The sequence below is a fragment of the Schistocerca nitens genome, chromosome 2 (assembly GCF_023898315.1).
Source record: "Schistocerca nitens isolate TAMUIC-IGC-003100 chromosome 2, iqSchNite1.1, whole genome shotgun sequence".
Lineage (NCBI taxonomy): Eukaryota > Metazoa > Arthropoda > Insecta > Orthoptera > Acrididae > Schistocerca > Schistocerca nitens.
Genome location: NC_064615.1, coordinates 401939455 through 401957125, shown reverse-complemented (window position 1 = coordinate 401957125; position 17671 = coordinate 401939455). Strand labels below are relative to the sequence as shown.

Below are 17671 nucleotides of genomic sequence, written 5' to 3'. Positions count from 1 at the left end.
TCAATCATCCAGACTGTTGCCCTTGCAACTACTGAAAAGGCTGCTGCCCCTCTTCAGGAACCACACGTTTGTCTGGCCTCTCAACAGATACCCCTCCGTTGTGGTAGTACCTACGGTACGGCTATCTGTATCGCTGAGGCACACAAGCCTCCCCACCAACGGCAAGGTCCATGGTTCATGTTGTAAGTTATTATTTGCAACACGCGGCACTGTATGCGTCACTTACTAAAACTGTAATGAATATATTTTGTACAAATTTTCATGTCCTTTTTTGAATTACATCCTGACTACTTTGAAAGAAGTTTTTGATATTGGTGCTAATGTGTGGTTTGTAAATATATTAATATGATATATCCTCCCATCTTCCCTGTAACTGTTAGTACAAGACACAAGATGTACTTTGAAATGGCGTATCAATAGTACTGTAATATACTTCGTATTTACACTCTCTGTATGATAGTTACAGTTTTATTATGCACACATCTGCACGTCATTACCATAAACAGCTGTGTTTAAGTGTGTTTCGTAGCTATGTATCACAAGATTTGTTGTATCATTGTTACTGGTTAGACATGGTGTTTCAATATTATATTAATGCTATAGTTCATGCAACCACTATCATTCTGTGCACTTAATACTTTAGGTGATGTACTCTAATGACTGTGCTATGCACAAATACCCATGGCATGTGGTTTTTGTACGGTTTGAGTAGAACAAGATACTTAGGGGCCGGAAAAAATTGTGACCCGGGACAAAAAATGGATTCATTACGATAACCCTACATGCAAAAAATCATGGGGATATCCTGGCCAAGCTTCCACGTCGATGGCCAAACCGAATATTCAAGATCCTGCTCTGCATTTGGTGGGATCAGCTCGGCGTCGTGTACTATGAGGTGTTAAAAACCAAGTGAAACAATTACAGGTGCTCGTTATCAAACACATTAAAAGACAAATGGCTGAAATACAGCGAAAGGCACGATAAAGTGATTTTGCAGCATGACAACGCTTGACCCCACACTGCAAATGAGGTCAAAACGTACTTGGAAATATTAAAATGGGAAGTCCTACCCCACCCGCCGTATTCTCCAGACATTGCTCCCTCTGACTATCACCTGTTTAGACCAATGGTGCATGGCCTGGCTGAGCAACACTTCCGATCTCATGATGAGGTCACAAACTGGATCGATTCGTGGATTGCTTCAAAAGATGAACAATTTTTTCGACGCGGGATTCATACCTTATAATATTGACAATATGTCACTCAGATGGTCAATATACAGACTGTTTGACATTATTATTGACTGTGTAAACGACCCTTAAGATACACACTCCATAATGCAATGTAATTCTCAGCCATGGAACCTTGCATCTTAAAACAAAGCGAGGTGTAGGTTTGTCGACTAGCTTACGTCCAAAAGTTGATATAATGCATAAACTTTTAATGTGGCAGGTGTTTTGAACTAAGCTTGCATCATATACTGCTCAAATACTTTTTTACAACTCTATGTCAACCTCATCAAGCAAATGCGTTGTAGCCATTCCTTTGCCTATTGTTTTCTTCTTTTTCTCTGAAATGAGTGAGAAGACTAATCCTGGTCCATCACAGATTTCGTTTAGGACCCTCACAATACCAGAAAGGATCAGCAGCCCTGTGTCAGTTCATTTTCGACAGGTGAAAACAGAACATAGATGCAGGCTGCTGTCCTGTCAGAAGGAGGTGGGGCTCGTTTCCCCACACCTCTTTGTTTATGCTCGTGGTCATCTGTCAAAGTATAGTGTCCACACTCTGCAGTATGGTGACTAGAAAACAAAACATATCGGCATATGTAGACTGCACTGAAATTCTTCCTCTAGTTTGTGAACAGTCATTTCCTGCGCTGTTTCTATGCTAAGTGCCTTGTCAGTTTCACCAGTAGCATTGTCAAGCATGAGTAGCATAGTTATGATTGGCCAGAACAGTTTGAAATTAATGCTCTGCAGTTTTGTAGGAGAACTCGAGTTCGATTCCAGATTTTTTCTGACACCATGAATCATGTTGTGCTGTCCATAGATCCGTACGAGAACAAGGGGGTGGAGATCTCTTCTAAACAGCATGTTGCAAGGCACCCCAGATATGCTCAATAATGTTCATGTCTGGGGAGTTTGGTGGCCAGAGGAACTGCTTAAACTCAGAAGTGTGTTCCTGGAGCCACTCTGTAGCAATTCTGGACATGTGGGGTGTCACACTGCCCTGCTGGAATTGCCAAAGTCCATCGGAAAACACAATGGACATGAATGAATGCAGGTGATCACACAGGAAGCTTACGTATGTGTCACCTGCCAGAGTCATATCTTGGCATATCAGAGGTCCCATATAACTCCAACTGCACACACCCCACACACCCCACACCATTACAGAGATTCCACCAGCTTGAACAGTCCCCTGGTGACATAACAGGGTCCATGGATTCATGAGGTTATCTCCAGACCCATAAACATCCATCCGCTTGATATAATTTGAAATGAGACTCATCTGATCAAGCAACATGTTTCCAATGTTGGTGTTGAAGGGCCCAGGACAGGCGTACAGCTTAGTGTTGCAGTCATGAAGAGTACATGAGTGGCCCTTCGGCTCCGAAACCCCATATCGATGAAGCTCAGATAGTCATAGGTATGGAAAGCTGGATAAACTTGAGTCTCATTTAAAATAGGTACCCAAATCATACAATTATAGTCGGTGGTGACTTCAATCTACCCTCGATAAGCTGGAAAAATTATACATTTAAAGCCGGCGGCAGGCATATAATGTCATCCGAAACTGTACTGAATGCTTTATCAGAAAATTATTTTGAACAATTAGTTCATGAAACCACTCAAAGCTTAAATGGTTGCTAAAGCATACTTGACCTCTTAGCAACAAGTAATACTGGACAAATAGGGAGTATCATGACGGATACAGGGATTAGCGACCACAAGACAGTTGCTGCTAGGCTGAATACTGTAACACCCACAACCATAAAGAAGAAATGCAAAGTACATCTATTTAAGAAAGTTGATAAAAATGCTCTTAACGCCTTTTTAAGAGACAGTTTTCACTCCTTCCGTTCTGATCACATAAGCACAGAAAAGATGTGGAATGATTTCAAAAAGATAGTATTGATGGCAATTGAGAGATATATACCACATAAATTAATAAGTGATGGTACTGTTCCCCCATGGTACACAAAACAGTTCAGATCGCTGTTGCAGAAGTGACGAAAAAAGCATGCCAAATTTAAAAGGACACAAAATCCCCAAGATTGGCAAAGTTTTGCAGAAGTTCAAAAGATAGTGCGTACTTCAATGTGAGATGCTTATAATAATTTCCACAATGAAACACTGTCTCGAAATCTGGTAAAAAACCCAAAGAGATTCTGGTCGCACATAAAGCACACCAGTGACAAGACACAATCAATGCCTTCACTGCACGATAACAACTGTTAAGTTACTGATCACAGTGCCACTAAAGCAGAGTTTTTAAACATGACAGTGCCACTAAAACAGTGTTATTAAACACAGTTTTCCAAAACTCCTTCACCAAAGAAGATGAAGTAAATATTCCGGAATTCTAATAAAGAACAACTGCCAAGGTGAGAAACACAGAAGTAGATATCCTCGGTGTAGCAAAGCAGCTTAAATCACTTAATAAAGCCAAGGCCTCTGGTCCAGATTGTATATCAGTCAGGTTCCTCTCAGAGTATGCTGATACAATATCTCCATATTTAGCAATTATATACAATCGCTCGCTCACAGAAATATCCATATCTAAAGACTGGAAAATTGCTCAAATCACACCAATACCCAAAAAGGGAAGTAGGAGTAATCCGCTGAATTACAGACCCATATCACTAACATCTATTTGCAGTAGGGTTTTGGAACATATATTGCCTGAGTAGCCCTCCTAGATTGTTTGCAGATGATGCTGCCATTACCATATTGTGAAGTCATCAGATGACCAAAACGAATTGCATAACAATTTAGATAAGATATCTGTATAGTGCAAAAAGTGTCAATTGACCCTGAATAAAGAAAAGTGTGTAGTTATTCACATGAGAACTAAAAGAAATCTGCTAAATTTTGACTACACGATAAGTCATACAAATCTAAAGGCTGTAAATTCAACTAAATACTTAGGGATTACAATTACAAATAATCTAAATTGGAACGATCACATAGATAATGTTGTGGGTAGAGCAAACCAAAGACTGCGATTCATTGGCAGAACACTTAGAAGGTGCAACAGGTCTACTAGACAGACTGCTTACACCACACTTGTCCACCCTATTCTGGAGTATTGCTGTGTGGTGTGGGATCCGCATCAGGTGGGACTGACGGGTGACATTGAGAAAGTTCAAAGACAGGCAGCTTGTTTTTTATTATTGCGAAATAGGGGAGACAGTGCCACAGACATGATGCGTGAATTGGATTGGCAATCATTAAAACAAAGGCATTTTTCGTTGTAACGGGATCTTCTCATGAAATTTCGATCACCAGTTTTCTCCCCCAGTTAAGAAAACATTCTGTTGGCACCCACCTACCTAGGGAGAAATGTTCATCATGATAAAATAAGAGAAATCTGCGCTCGTACAGAAAAATTTAAGTGCTCGTTCTTCCCCCGAGCCGTTCGAGAGTGGAACGGTTGAGAGACAGCTTGAAGGTGGTTCATTGGACCCTCTGCCAGGCACTTTATTGTGAACAGTAGAGTAATCACGTAGATGTAGATGTTTCGTTGACGGGTGCACACAATGACACTTGTTGACGGCAAAGCATTGAAATCGGCAGCAATTTGTGGAAGGGTGCACCCCTCTGTCACATTGAACAATTCTCTTCAGTCGTCACTGGTCTTGTTCTTGAAGGATATTTTTCTGGCGGCAGTGATGTTGGAGATTTGACATTTCAATGGATTCCTGATATTCACGGTACACTCGTGAAATGGTCGTACGGGAAAATCTCACTTCATTGCTACCTTGGAGATGCTGTATCCCATCGCTGGTGTGCTGACTACTAACACCAAGTTCAAATTCACTTAAATCTTGATAAGCTGCCATTGTAGCAGCAGTAACTGATCTAACAACTGCACCAGACACTTGTTGTCTTATACAGGCATTGGCGACTGCAGTGTTGGATTTTACCCGTTTACATATCTCTGTATTTGAATACACTTGCTTATATCAGTTTCTTTGGTGCTTCAGTCTATTATCCTGTGTTCCGTGACAGAATTCAGCTGTTTAACACTAACCCTCAAATATCAAGCCAAAATAGTGGTCAGCCAGTGCTGCACTACTAGTGTAATGAATTTCATTGTCACCCTTATATAATCATTAGAAATGTCCCTCAACTGTGCTCTTGAGACTCAGAATGCTCCTGAACGAGGCCAATTTCTTGTTCAAGTTCCAGTCTGTATGTCAGCATGTCACAGTGTAATATTACTGAGTAGCTATTAATGTGTTATTCAGTTCCATAAAATATAATCATTGAAATTCACTAACTTTTACAGGTGCAAGTTGTCCTGCAGTAGGTGCACGTCTTCTCCCTTCAGGAGAATGAGGACGCGGTGACACCAGACCAGGAGTCCGTGATGGTGTTGAATCAGACCATACTCTTAACACATGCTGATCTGTAAAAATGAATGAAAATGTACCATACTAGGACAAACATGGGAAAGTGTTAGCGTTAAAATTTTACAAAAATAAAAATTTTACATTTGTAATTATCTATACCAACAGACAAAGGAAATTAATGTGGACGGCAACAGAAAGATTTTGTAATGTGATGCTCCATTTAGATAAATCACAAGCTGCTCTGGAGCATATCATTCTCCCCATCCCCACCTTCTTCCCCCAAACACTGTAGGGAAGAGGTTGAACCCATAATAATACACTTTTGTCTTACATATTTATCAGACCACCTCAATAAATTCTGGAGTGGAAGAAATTACATATAATTTCTGGTGGGCTAACAGTGTACAGAGAACATATCGCAATGCCAGTACATCATTTCACCATATTCTGCTACTTTAAGGATTGTTAGGGAATTAACTTTAACAATGAGAATACAACCTATCATGTTAACATGCCACATTAATCCCTAAGTAGAATGGAATGTCAATAGAGAAATTAAATGGGAAATAATAATAATAATAATAATAATAATAATAATAATAATAATAATAATAATACAGACATTAGACCATTCTTGCAAAGACCGCCAAATAACCCACAAGTCGAAGCAACAATAAAAACTATCAACACAATCATACAAAACAAAATAAATGAGAATACAACTATGGAAGAGTTACAACTACTGGTTTATATAGGAGCACTCACTACACTAAATATACACACTAGGCAGAGATCAGAACCAACCAACACACAGAAAAAACTCACAAAACCAGCATGGCAACACAGGCTACAGATAGAATAGAAAAACTGAGAAAGGACATCGGACAGCTAACACAATTTATAAGAAATGAAATGTCAGAAAAAAAAAAACCGAAAAAGGTTAGGTAAAATCTCACAACAAGAAGCGATAGAGCAATTAGATGAAAAGAAACAGAAATTACAAGCATAGGCCAAACGACTTAGGAGATACAAAAAAAGTGAAAATAGAAGGAAACAAAACCAAACATTCAACACAAACCAAAAGAAATTTTACCAGACAATAGATAACACACACTTAAAATAGACAATCCACCAAACATAACAGACATTTAACACTTCTGGAGCAACATATGGTCAAACCCGGTACAACGTATCAGGCATGCATGGTGGATACAAGCAGAAACAGACACATACAAGATGATACCACAAATGCCTGAAGTGATAATTTTGCAACATGAAGTCACCCAAGCTATTAATTCTACTCACAATTGGAAAGCCCCTGGAAAAGATAAAATAGCACATTTCTGGCTAAAGAAGTTCACCTCAACACATTCACATCTAACTAAATTATTTAGCATATCTAAAAACAAAGATGATGTGACTTACCGAACGAAAGCGCTGGCAGGTCGATACACACACAAACAAACACAAACACACACACAAAATTCAACCTTTCGCAACAAACTGTTGCCTCATCAGGAAAGAGGGAAGGAGAGGGAAAGACGAAAGGATGTGGGTTTTAAGGGAGAGGGTAAGGAGTCATTCCAATCCCGGGAGCAGAAAGACTTACCTTAGGGGGAAAAAAGGACGGGTATACACTTGCACACACACACATATCCATCCACACATATACAGACACAAGCAGACATATTTAAAGACCACGTGGAATGTTTCCCTCTATTATATTAAATTATTTAACAGTTACATTGCATTATTTAACAGTTACATTGCAGACCCATACACATTCCCTGATACACTTACACATGGAATAACTTATCTGAAACCTAAAGATCAAGCAGACACACCAAACCCAGCTAAATATCGCCCCATAACATGCCTACCAACAATATACAAAATATTAACTTCAGTCATTACACAGAAATTAATGACACATACAACACAGAACAAAATTATAAATGAAGAACAAAAAGGCTGCTGCAAAGGAGCACGAGGATGTAAAGAGCAACTGATAATAGATGCAGAGGTGACATACCAAGCTAAAACAAAACAAAGGTCACTACACTATGCATACATTGATTACCAAAAAGCTTTTGATAGTGTACCCCACTCATGGTTACTACAAATATTGGAAATATACAAAGTAGATCCTAAATTGATACAGTTCCTAAACATAGTAATGAAAAATTGGAAAACCACACTTAATATCCAAACAAATTCAAAAAATATCACATCACAGCCAATACAGATTAAGCGTGGAATATACCAAGGAGATTCAGTAAGTCCTTTCTGGTTCTGCCTTGCTCTGAACCCACTATCCAACATGCTAAATAATACAAATTATGGATACAATATCACTGGAACATACCCACACAAAATCACACATTTGCTATACATGGATGATCTAAAACTACTGGCAGCAACAAATCAACAACTCAACCAATTACTAAAGATAACAGAAGTATTCAGCAATGATATAAATATGGCTTTTGGAACAGACAAATGTAAGAAAAATAGCATAGTCAAGGGAAAACACACTAAACAAGAAGATTACATACTGGATACCCACAGCGACTGCATAGAAGCGATGGAAAAAACAGATGCCTATAAATATCTAGGATACAGACAAAAAATAGGAATAGATAATACAAATATTAAAGAAGAACTAAAAGAAAAATATAGACAAAGACTAACAAAAATACTGAAAACAGAATTGACAGCAAGAAACAAGACAAAAGCTATAAATACCTATGCTATACCAATATTGACCTACTCATTTGGAGTAGTAGTAACACAGACCTAGAAGCACTCAATACACTTACACGATCACAATGCCACAAATTTAGAATACATCACATACATTCAGCAACAGAAAGATTCACATTAAGCAGAAAGGAAGGAGGAAGGGGATTTATCGACATAAAAGCCACACATCGATCAAGACGCATCCAACACATGGCTAAGAAAAGGCAATATATACAGTGAGACGGAAGGATTCATGATTGCAATGCAGGATCAAACAATAAACACCAGATATTACAGCAAGCATATTATTAAAGATCCCAATACCACAACAGATAAATGCAGACTTTGCAAACAACAAATAGAAACAGTAGATCACATCACAAGCGGATGTACAATACTAGCAAATACAGAATACCCCAGAAGACATGACAATGTAGCAAAAATAATACATCAACAGCTTGCCTGACAACATAAACTTATAAAACAACACGTTCCCACATAAACGTATGCACCACAAAATGTACTGGAGAATGATGAATTCAAATTATACTGGAACAGAACCATTATAACAGATAAAACTACACCACATAACAAACCAGATATCATACTCACCAATAAAAAGAAGAAATTAACACAACTAATCGAAATATCCATACCCAATACAACAAATATACAGAAGAAAACAGGAGAAAAAATTGAAAAACACTCTCCTGGAAATGGAAAAAAGAACACATTGACACCGGTGTGTCAGACCCACCATACTTGCTCCGGACACTGCAAGAGGGCTGTACAAGCAATGATCACACGCACGGCACAGCGGACACACCAGGAACCGCGGTGTTGGCCGTCGAATGGCGCTAGCTGCGCAGCATTTGTGCACCGCCGCCGTCAGTGTCAGCCAGTTTGCCGTGGCATACGGAGCTCCATCGCAGTCTTTAACACTGGTAGCATGCCGCGACAGCGTGGACGTGAACCGTATGTGCAGTTGACGGACTTTGAGCGAGGGCGTATAGTGGGCATGCGGGAGGCCGGGTGGACGTACTGCCGAATTGCTCAACACGTGGGGCGTGAGGTCTCCACAGTACATCGATGTTGTCGCCAGTGGTCGGCGGAAGGTGCACGTGCCCGTCGACCTGGGACCGGACCGCAGCGACGCACGGATGCACGCCAAGACCGTAGGATCCTACGCAGTGCCGTAGGGGACCGCACCGCCACTTCCCAGCAAATTAGGGACACTGTTGCTCCTGGGGTATCGGCGTGGACCATTCGCAACCGTCTCCATGAAGCTGGGCTACGGTCCCGCACACCGTTAGGCCGTCTTCCACTCACGCCCCAACATCGTGCAGCCCGCCTCCAGTGGTGTCGCGACAGGCGTGAATGGAGGGACGAATGGAGACGTGTCGTCTTCAGCGATGAGAGTCGCTTCTGCCTTGGTGCCAATGATGGTCGTATGCGTGTTTGGCGCCGTGCAGGTGAGCGCCACAATCAGGACTGCATACGACCGAGGCACACAGGGCCAACACCCGGCATCATGGTGTGGGGAGCGATCTCCTACACTGGCCGAACACCACTGGTGATCGTCGAGGGGACACTGAATAGTGCACGGTACATCCAAACCGTCATCAAACCCATCGTTCTACCATTCCTAGACCGGCAAGTGAACTTGCTGTTCCAACAGGACAGTGCACGTCCGCATGTATCCCGTGCCACCCAACGTGCTCTAGAAGGTGCAAGTCAACTACCCTGGCCAGCAAGATCTCCGGATCTGTCCCCCATTGAGCATGTTTGGGACTGGATGAAGCGTCGTCTCACGCGGTCTGCACGTCCAGCCGAACGCTGGTCCAACTGAGGCGCCAGGTGGAAATGGCATGGCAAGCCGTTCCACAGGACTACATCCAGCATCTCTACGATCGTCTCCATGGGAGAATAGCAGCCTGCATTGCTGCGAAAGGTGGATATACACTGTACTAGTGCCGACATTGTGCATGCTCTGTTGCCTGTGTCTAAGTGCCTGTGGTTCTGTCAGTGTGATCATGTGATGTATCTGACCCCAGGAATGTGTCAATAAAGTTTCCCCTTCCTGGGACAATGAATTCACGGTGTTCTTATTTCAATTTCCAGGAGTGTACATCCAACTGGCTGAGGAAGTCAAGCACATGTGGCATCAGGATAAAGTTGACATTATACCAATTATACTATCAACTACAGGAGTCATACCACACAATATCCACCAGTACATCAATGCAATACAGCTACATCCAAACTTATATATACAACTACAGAAATAAGTAATTATTGATACATGTTCAATTACCCGAAAGTTCCTAAATGCAATATAACATATACCTTACTGTTAAAAGGAAGTGACACTTGATCAAGGTCCGTGTCACTCCGTTTTTAACCAGACTTAATGTCTGAGAGAGTGAAGAAATAATAATAATAATAATAATAATAATAATAATAATAACAGATACCCCGTGGAGGCCCGGGAAAAGAATAGGCCTCTGGTATGTTCTGCCAGTCGTAAAATGCGACGAAAAGAACAAACCACTAATAGGGCTAACCCCCCTTTTAGTGTGATTAGTTGGTTCAGGACAGAACTAATGAAGCCTCGGACAAGCGCTGTCATGGTCGGGGACGACGCTTGAACCCTATGCCCGTCCACAATGGTAACGACACTGCTAGCCACACGGAAAATGATTTAAATCCAAATAGAGGTGTTTTGCAGGATATGTTTCCGGCAACCCACTCTAGAAGGAAAACAAAGACAGAGGATGAGATGGTCAGATGAAGTTAACCGACACCTCATGTTCTGTTATTACCAAGCAACAAACTTAGGAACCAACACAACTTGATACAGATCACAGGTATACACAACATTTATTACCAGATACCCAGAACTAACATTTTTAACAGAACAACGACTAGCTGATCAGATCCGTGTAATAATAATAATAATAATAATAATAAAATAACAGGATAACCCAGTCAGAATTAGAAAACATCAAACAACAAATACAACAAATACTGGAACAAAATAATGTGCAATCAGAAGAAGAAGAAAATACAATAATGGACTCAAACATCCCAGAGCATACAAACAAAGAACAACATGCGTCAATTAAACAATCAGAGGAAAACGAAATCTTAAGACAGCCACCAGAACAAGCACAAATAGAACACGAAGTGACACACGTTAGATATAGAAGAAAAACTTCAGCTGACATACATAGAATACAAAGACACAAATACACATTAGACCATTCTTGCATAGACCACCAAATTACCCACAAGTCGAAACAACAAAAACAACTATCAACACAATCATACACAACAAAATAAATGAGAATACAACTATGGAAGAGTTACAACTACTGATTTATATAGGAGCACTCACTACACTAAATATACACACTAGGCAGAGATCAGAACCAACCAACACACAGAAGAAACCCACGAAACCAACATGGCAACACAGGCTACAGATCAGAATAGAAAAACTGAGGAAAGACATCGGACAGCTAACACAATTTATAAGAAATGAAATATCAGACAAAAAACGAAAAAGATTAGGTAAAATCTCACAACAAGAAGCAATAGAGCAATTGGATGAAAAGAAGCAGAAATTACAAGCATTGGCCAAACGACTTAGAAGAAACAAAAAAAGTGAAAATAGAAGGAAACAACCAAACATTCAACAACATCCAAAAGAAATTTTACCAGACAATACATAACACACACATTAAAATAGACAATCCACCAAACATAACAGACATGGAACACTTCTGGAGCAACATATGGTCAAACCCGATACAAGATAACAGACATGCACGGTGGATACAAGCAGAAACAGACACATACAAGATGATACCACAAATGCCTGAAGTGATAATTTTGCAACATGAAGTCACCCAAGCTATTAATTCTACTCACAATTGGAAAGCCCCTGGAAAAGATAAAATAGCAAATTTCTGGCTAAAGAAGTTCACCTCAACACATTCACATCTAACTAAATTATTTAACAATATGAATATAATAGAAGGAAACATTCCACGTGGGAAAAATACATCTAAAAACAAAGATGATGTAACTTACCAAACGAAAGTGTTGGCATGTTGATAGACACACAAACAAACACAAACACACACACACGAAATTCAAGCTTTCGCAACCAATGGTTGCTTCATCAGGAAAGAGGGAAGGAGACGGAAAGGATGTGGGTTTTAAGGGAGAGGGTAAGGAGTCATTCCAATCCTGGGAGCAGAAAGACTTACCTTAGGGGAAAAAAAGGAAAGGTATACACTCGCGCGCACACACACATCAATCCACACATATACAGACACAAGCAGACATTTTGCTTGTGTGTGTGTGTGTGTGTGTGTGTGTGTGTGTGTGTGGGCGCGCGCGCGCGCTAGTGTATACCTGTCCTTTTTTCCCCCCTAAGGTAAGTCTTTCCGCTCCCGGGATTGGAATGACTCCTTACCCTCTCCCTTAAAACCCACATCCTTTCGTCTTTCCCTCTCCTTTCCTCTTTCCTGATGAGGCAACAGTTTGTTGCGAAAGCTTGAATTTTGTGTGTGTGTGTGTTTGTGTTTGTTTGTGTGTCTATCGACCTGCCAGCGCTTTCGTTCGGTAAGTCACATCATCTTTGTTTTTACATATATTTTTCCCACGTGGAATGTTTCCCTCTATTATATTCATATACATACAACTTTAGAAATCTGTAATTATTGATACATGTTCAATTACCCGAAAGTTAAAAGGAAGTCACGCTTGATCAAGGTCCACGTCACTTTCCATTTTTAACCAGACATAACATCTGAGAAAGGAAAGAAATAATAATAGATGGCCTATTGAGACAAATCTGGTGGCTGGTTTCTTCATTGTAAGTAGGCCCTTGAGAGGTGTGGACAATGATTCTAATGACACACACACACACACACACACACACACACACACACACACACACACACACAGAGAGAGAGAGAGAGAGAGAGAGAGAGAGAGATAAGTAGAATACTACATAGTAGGCATTTTTCACCAAAGTCTGCCAATTTTGGCAAGTGAAGAATCACTTGAAAAGAGGCTGATTTTCTATGGATAAATTTTGTTTTTATTTTTCTATGGGGACTGATTAAAGAAATAACAGGAGATATAGTAATGACTTCTGATTATATTTTTGTATAGTGCTGCAACAGCTATTGTTAAATCTATTACAAATGTTTCAAGTTTAAAAAGGTACAATAAGCAAGGTTACAGGTGTAATATTCAATAACTTCAGGTATCATGCACCCAAGACAAGGCAAGGTAAGATAATTTCAAAAATTATATACAACATTCTGCTTGATAAGCTGCTATGTGCTATAATTTACAAAATTGTGGGACTGGCATTGTAATCTAACAATATTAGTTTACAATCAATGTCACAAAGCATAAACAACTGTGGTTAAAGCATGAAAAGCTTAATCAAATATTTCGAAATGATTTCTTTACATCTATCCACTGAAGATATTTCATATTCAACAGCATACAATCTTATATAGCAATGAAAATAATCAGCTACTGAAAATATAATGTAATTGAATAGACAAAAAATCTACAAATGTGCTAGCTTTTGGAGCCAGTGGCTCCTTCTTCTGGTAGATGGGTTGAAGGGAAAGGAAGAGGGATGAAGGAGAAGGGCTGGCGAGCTTTAGGTAAAGGGGAGAGTTTGGAAAAGTCATCCAGAAACCAGGTTAGGGGAAACTTACCAGCCGGGATGAGAAGGGAAGACTGACTCTTGGGGGGCTACACCAGACAAGATTGGAAAATTTGAGAAGTGGAAGAATGGGTAATAAGCGAGACAGAGATTACTGAAATATATCATATAAGAGTTAATAAGACTGGAAAGCCAAGTGTATTGTTTGTAGTAGTGGTGGAGGGTGGGGCAGTGGGAGGGGTTTACAGGTCAGAAAATGGAAGATACAGAAAATTAATAGGGAGTGAAGAAAGGAATATTTACTGGTATGAAATGCCAAGGCCAAAGAATTTAGTGTAAATTAAGGGCAGGTAGTGGTGAGAACCAAGCACATGTTGCAATGCCAGGTACCAGTGTCATGACTTGTGTTGTAGAGCATATCAGCTACAGGATATCATGTGTTGCCAGTATTAACCATCTGCCTATGCCTATTCATCATAACTGACAGCTTTATGGTAGTCACACCAATGTGAGAGGACAGACAATGTTTACGTAACATAAATAACAAGAAAGAAGGGGGGGGGGGGGGGAGGAAGAAAAGAATAGAAGCCGTGTGAGGTGTCCCGTCCTGGGAGCAGCCAGAGGTCCCCAAAAGCAGTAAGGGCGATGAGGGACATACCCCTCACCACTTAACAGAGGCACCCCAACAAGCAATACCCAGCAAAGACTAGTGACACAAATACGGTGAGGGAGCACAGAAAAACAGAGGGAGAACACCAAGTCAAACAGAAAAAGAGGAGAAGAACAGCAGAAGAGCAGGTAGCGCGAGGGCTAGGGGGCAGACCACCAAGCCCAGACACCTGCTGCCCTTACAGGGTAGAGGAAGCAGAAGGGCATTCTGCAACCCCCTCACTGGGCTGACGAGACTGAGGCTCCTTGCCTTACAGAGTATGGTAAAAAGCTCCCTGCACGAATAAACAGTAAAACTGAGTCAGCCACTGAGGCATCATCTGTTAACATAAGGGGTAGTGGTTCAAGAAGATTAAAGTGTCCAATGCAGGGCAGCTAGGTTAGAAGCGTCCAGCAAAATGTCAACCACTGTCAAACGGGCACCACGGCAACAATGTGGCAGATCCTCACAATGGAGGTGGTCACTATGAGTCAGGCAATTATGGCCAATGCAGAGACGCAAAGGACGGTGGAGTTCTTGCGAGAGACCTGCATGGAAAACATGGTCTCCCTTTTTGTCCGTAGTTTGTTCGGCACAGTCAGAATATGCCATTCTGTATTCCAACTCCTTAGAACTTTACTGCATAATATCAATCAAAGGTCCAATTCTGGAATATTAATCTAAAGAGGTAGCTTGTCGGAGGCCGATTGGGCCAGCCTGTCGGTGAGTTCATTCTCCACGATCCTAACATGACCCACGGTCCAGAAAAAGACCACTGAGCATCCACATCGTTTGAGGGCCAAAAGGAAATCCTGAATAGTCAGGACCAAGGGATGGCGACACTAACACTGGTCAAGAGGTTGTAAACTGCTCAAGGAGTCTCTACAAATAAGGAAGGACTTGCCAGTGCACAAACTTGACACTCTCAGAAAGAGCAAGAGAGATGGCTACCACCTCCATAGTGAAAACACCGCAGCCATCTGACAAGGAGAGGAGTTCATTACATCCCGCAAGAAAGCTGGCCGTAGGTTGTGTTCCAAAAATGAACAGCATAGAGGCAGGTGTGATGACACTTTCTGCAGAACCTGACCATCATTTTGCAGGACAATGCTCAAGCATGTACAGTGCAAGCTGTTGTTTGTTTGTTTGCTTTGTTTTAGGGCGCAAAAAACAACTGAAGTCATACCGCCCAAGTCAAAACTGTAGAACGCAAACACAGATACAAGGGAAATGCCTATATGTCAATGACAATGGTACGAATAGGAGACATTTAAACAAGGCATGAGGAAAAGACTAAAAGAAACATCATACAAAAATGGAGATTCAAAACTAAAAATTAAATGGCCTTCACCATACTGCTTCGGCGGATAAAAAGTAAAACGCGGGTGACAGCCCATGTGTCATTTGCTAAAACAGCTGATAAATCAGACGGCAAACTCAAGATGGAATGTAAATTAGTAAAAAAAGGGCATCCCAGCAGGTAGTGGCAGACAGTTAAAATTTGGGCGCAATGTGTACAAAGTGGTGGGGCAGCACCACTGAGCAAATGACAATGGCTAAAAAGGCAGTGCCCAATACGCAGCCGAGTTAAAATAATCTCCTCTTGGCGGGAGGGCCGAGAAGTGGTCGTCCAAGGCAACCAGAGAGGCATAATATGCCGAAGCTTATTCCCGTAAAGGGAGGACCATTGGCGATGCCAAAGAGAGGTACTCGCGGGCTGAGGTAAGAGGACTGCAGCTCTGGCAGCAGCCTCATTTCCTGGCGTTCGACATGACCAGGGACCCACAGAAACATGACGTTGGCTCCACCAGGAGTGAGCAAGTGACAGTTTTCCTGTACCTGCTGCACTAAGGTATGAGCAGTGTACAGCGCACAGACACTTTGGAGGGCGCTGAGTGAGTCTGAGCAGAGGACACAATTGGGAAGGCTGTATCACCGAATGTACTCCGCGGCCTGATACAATGTGAAAAGTTCGGCTGTGAATACTGAGGAGTGAGCCAGAAAACAATATCGAAAGACACGAGTGCCAATGACAAAGGCACACCCAACCCTATGGTCAGCCCAAGAGCCATCAGTGTATAAAAAAGGTACTATCGCTAAATTCCATGCGGTCATGAAACTGAAGGCGATACACTGAGGCTGGAGTACTGTCCTTAGGAAGGGAATGACGGCCAAAGTTAACATGGACCGCTTCACAAAGCCAAGATGGTGAAGGGGTCACACCCTCAGGGAAAGTTGCAGGCAGTGTGAAGTTAAGCCGCTGTAGCAAGTGGCGAAAGCGGACTCCAGGAGGTAACAGGGAAGAGGGACGAGCCCCATACTGACGATCAAAGGAATCATCACAGAAGGAGGCATAGGAAGGGTGGCCAAGCATGGCAGACAAACGGCACGCATACCAGCTGAGGAGAAAGTCATCACGGTAGGACAGGGGTAGTTCAGCAACTTCAGCATACAGACTCTCAACCGGGCTAGTGTAAAAGGCGCCCATTGCCAAACGGATGCCACGATGATGGATAGTGTTGAGACGGAGTAAAATGGATGGGCGTGCAGATGCATGAGGGTCTATCCATACCAATTAGTTCTGCACTGGTTGCTTGACGATCTAAGAAAAATTTTATATTTGCTGGGTAAATTCCCTAATGTTTAGTAGTCACAAAAATACTTAAAAAAAATTATTGTTTATTATTTTGAAATGGCAGCCATATTTGTTCCAGGCCGCATACGTTTTTTCGTATTTGCAAGCATCTACATTTTTTACAATTAACCAGTAGTGGATTGTCCTAAGCCTTTCAGATAAAATGCATTTAGTTCAACACACTCTGGGCTACAAATTAACATCACTATCACTTACCTGAATGTATTCTTTAATATATTTTTAATAGTTCAAAGTTATTAGCCACAAATTAAAAAACTCAATTTTTGAACAGTAGTTTTCCGAAGAAAGATTAATTTCTCAGCTTTAATATTTTTTCTGCTATTACACTATATAGTATAGTTACTT

The 17671-nt window shown here is 41.2% G+C and overlaps 1 protein-coding gene across 1 annotated transcript in view; it reads right to left on the bottom strand.

The window, feature by feature from the left end:
* The window catches only part of LOC126236250 (axin), a 266422-nt gene that overhangs the window by 53512 nt on the left and 195239 nt on the right, over positions 1 to 17671 (bottom strand). The window contains 1 exon segment of the mRNA XM_049945400.1: positions 5510 to 5637. Coding sequence (XP_049801357.1) covers positions 5510 to 5637 — 128 coding nt within the window.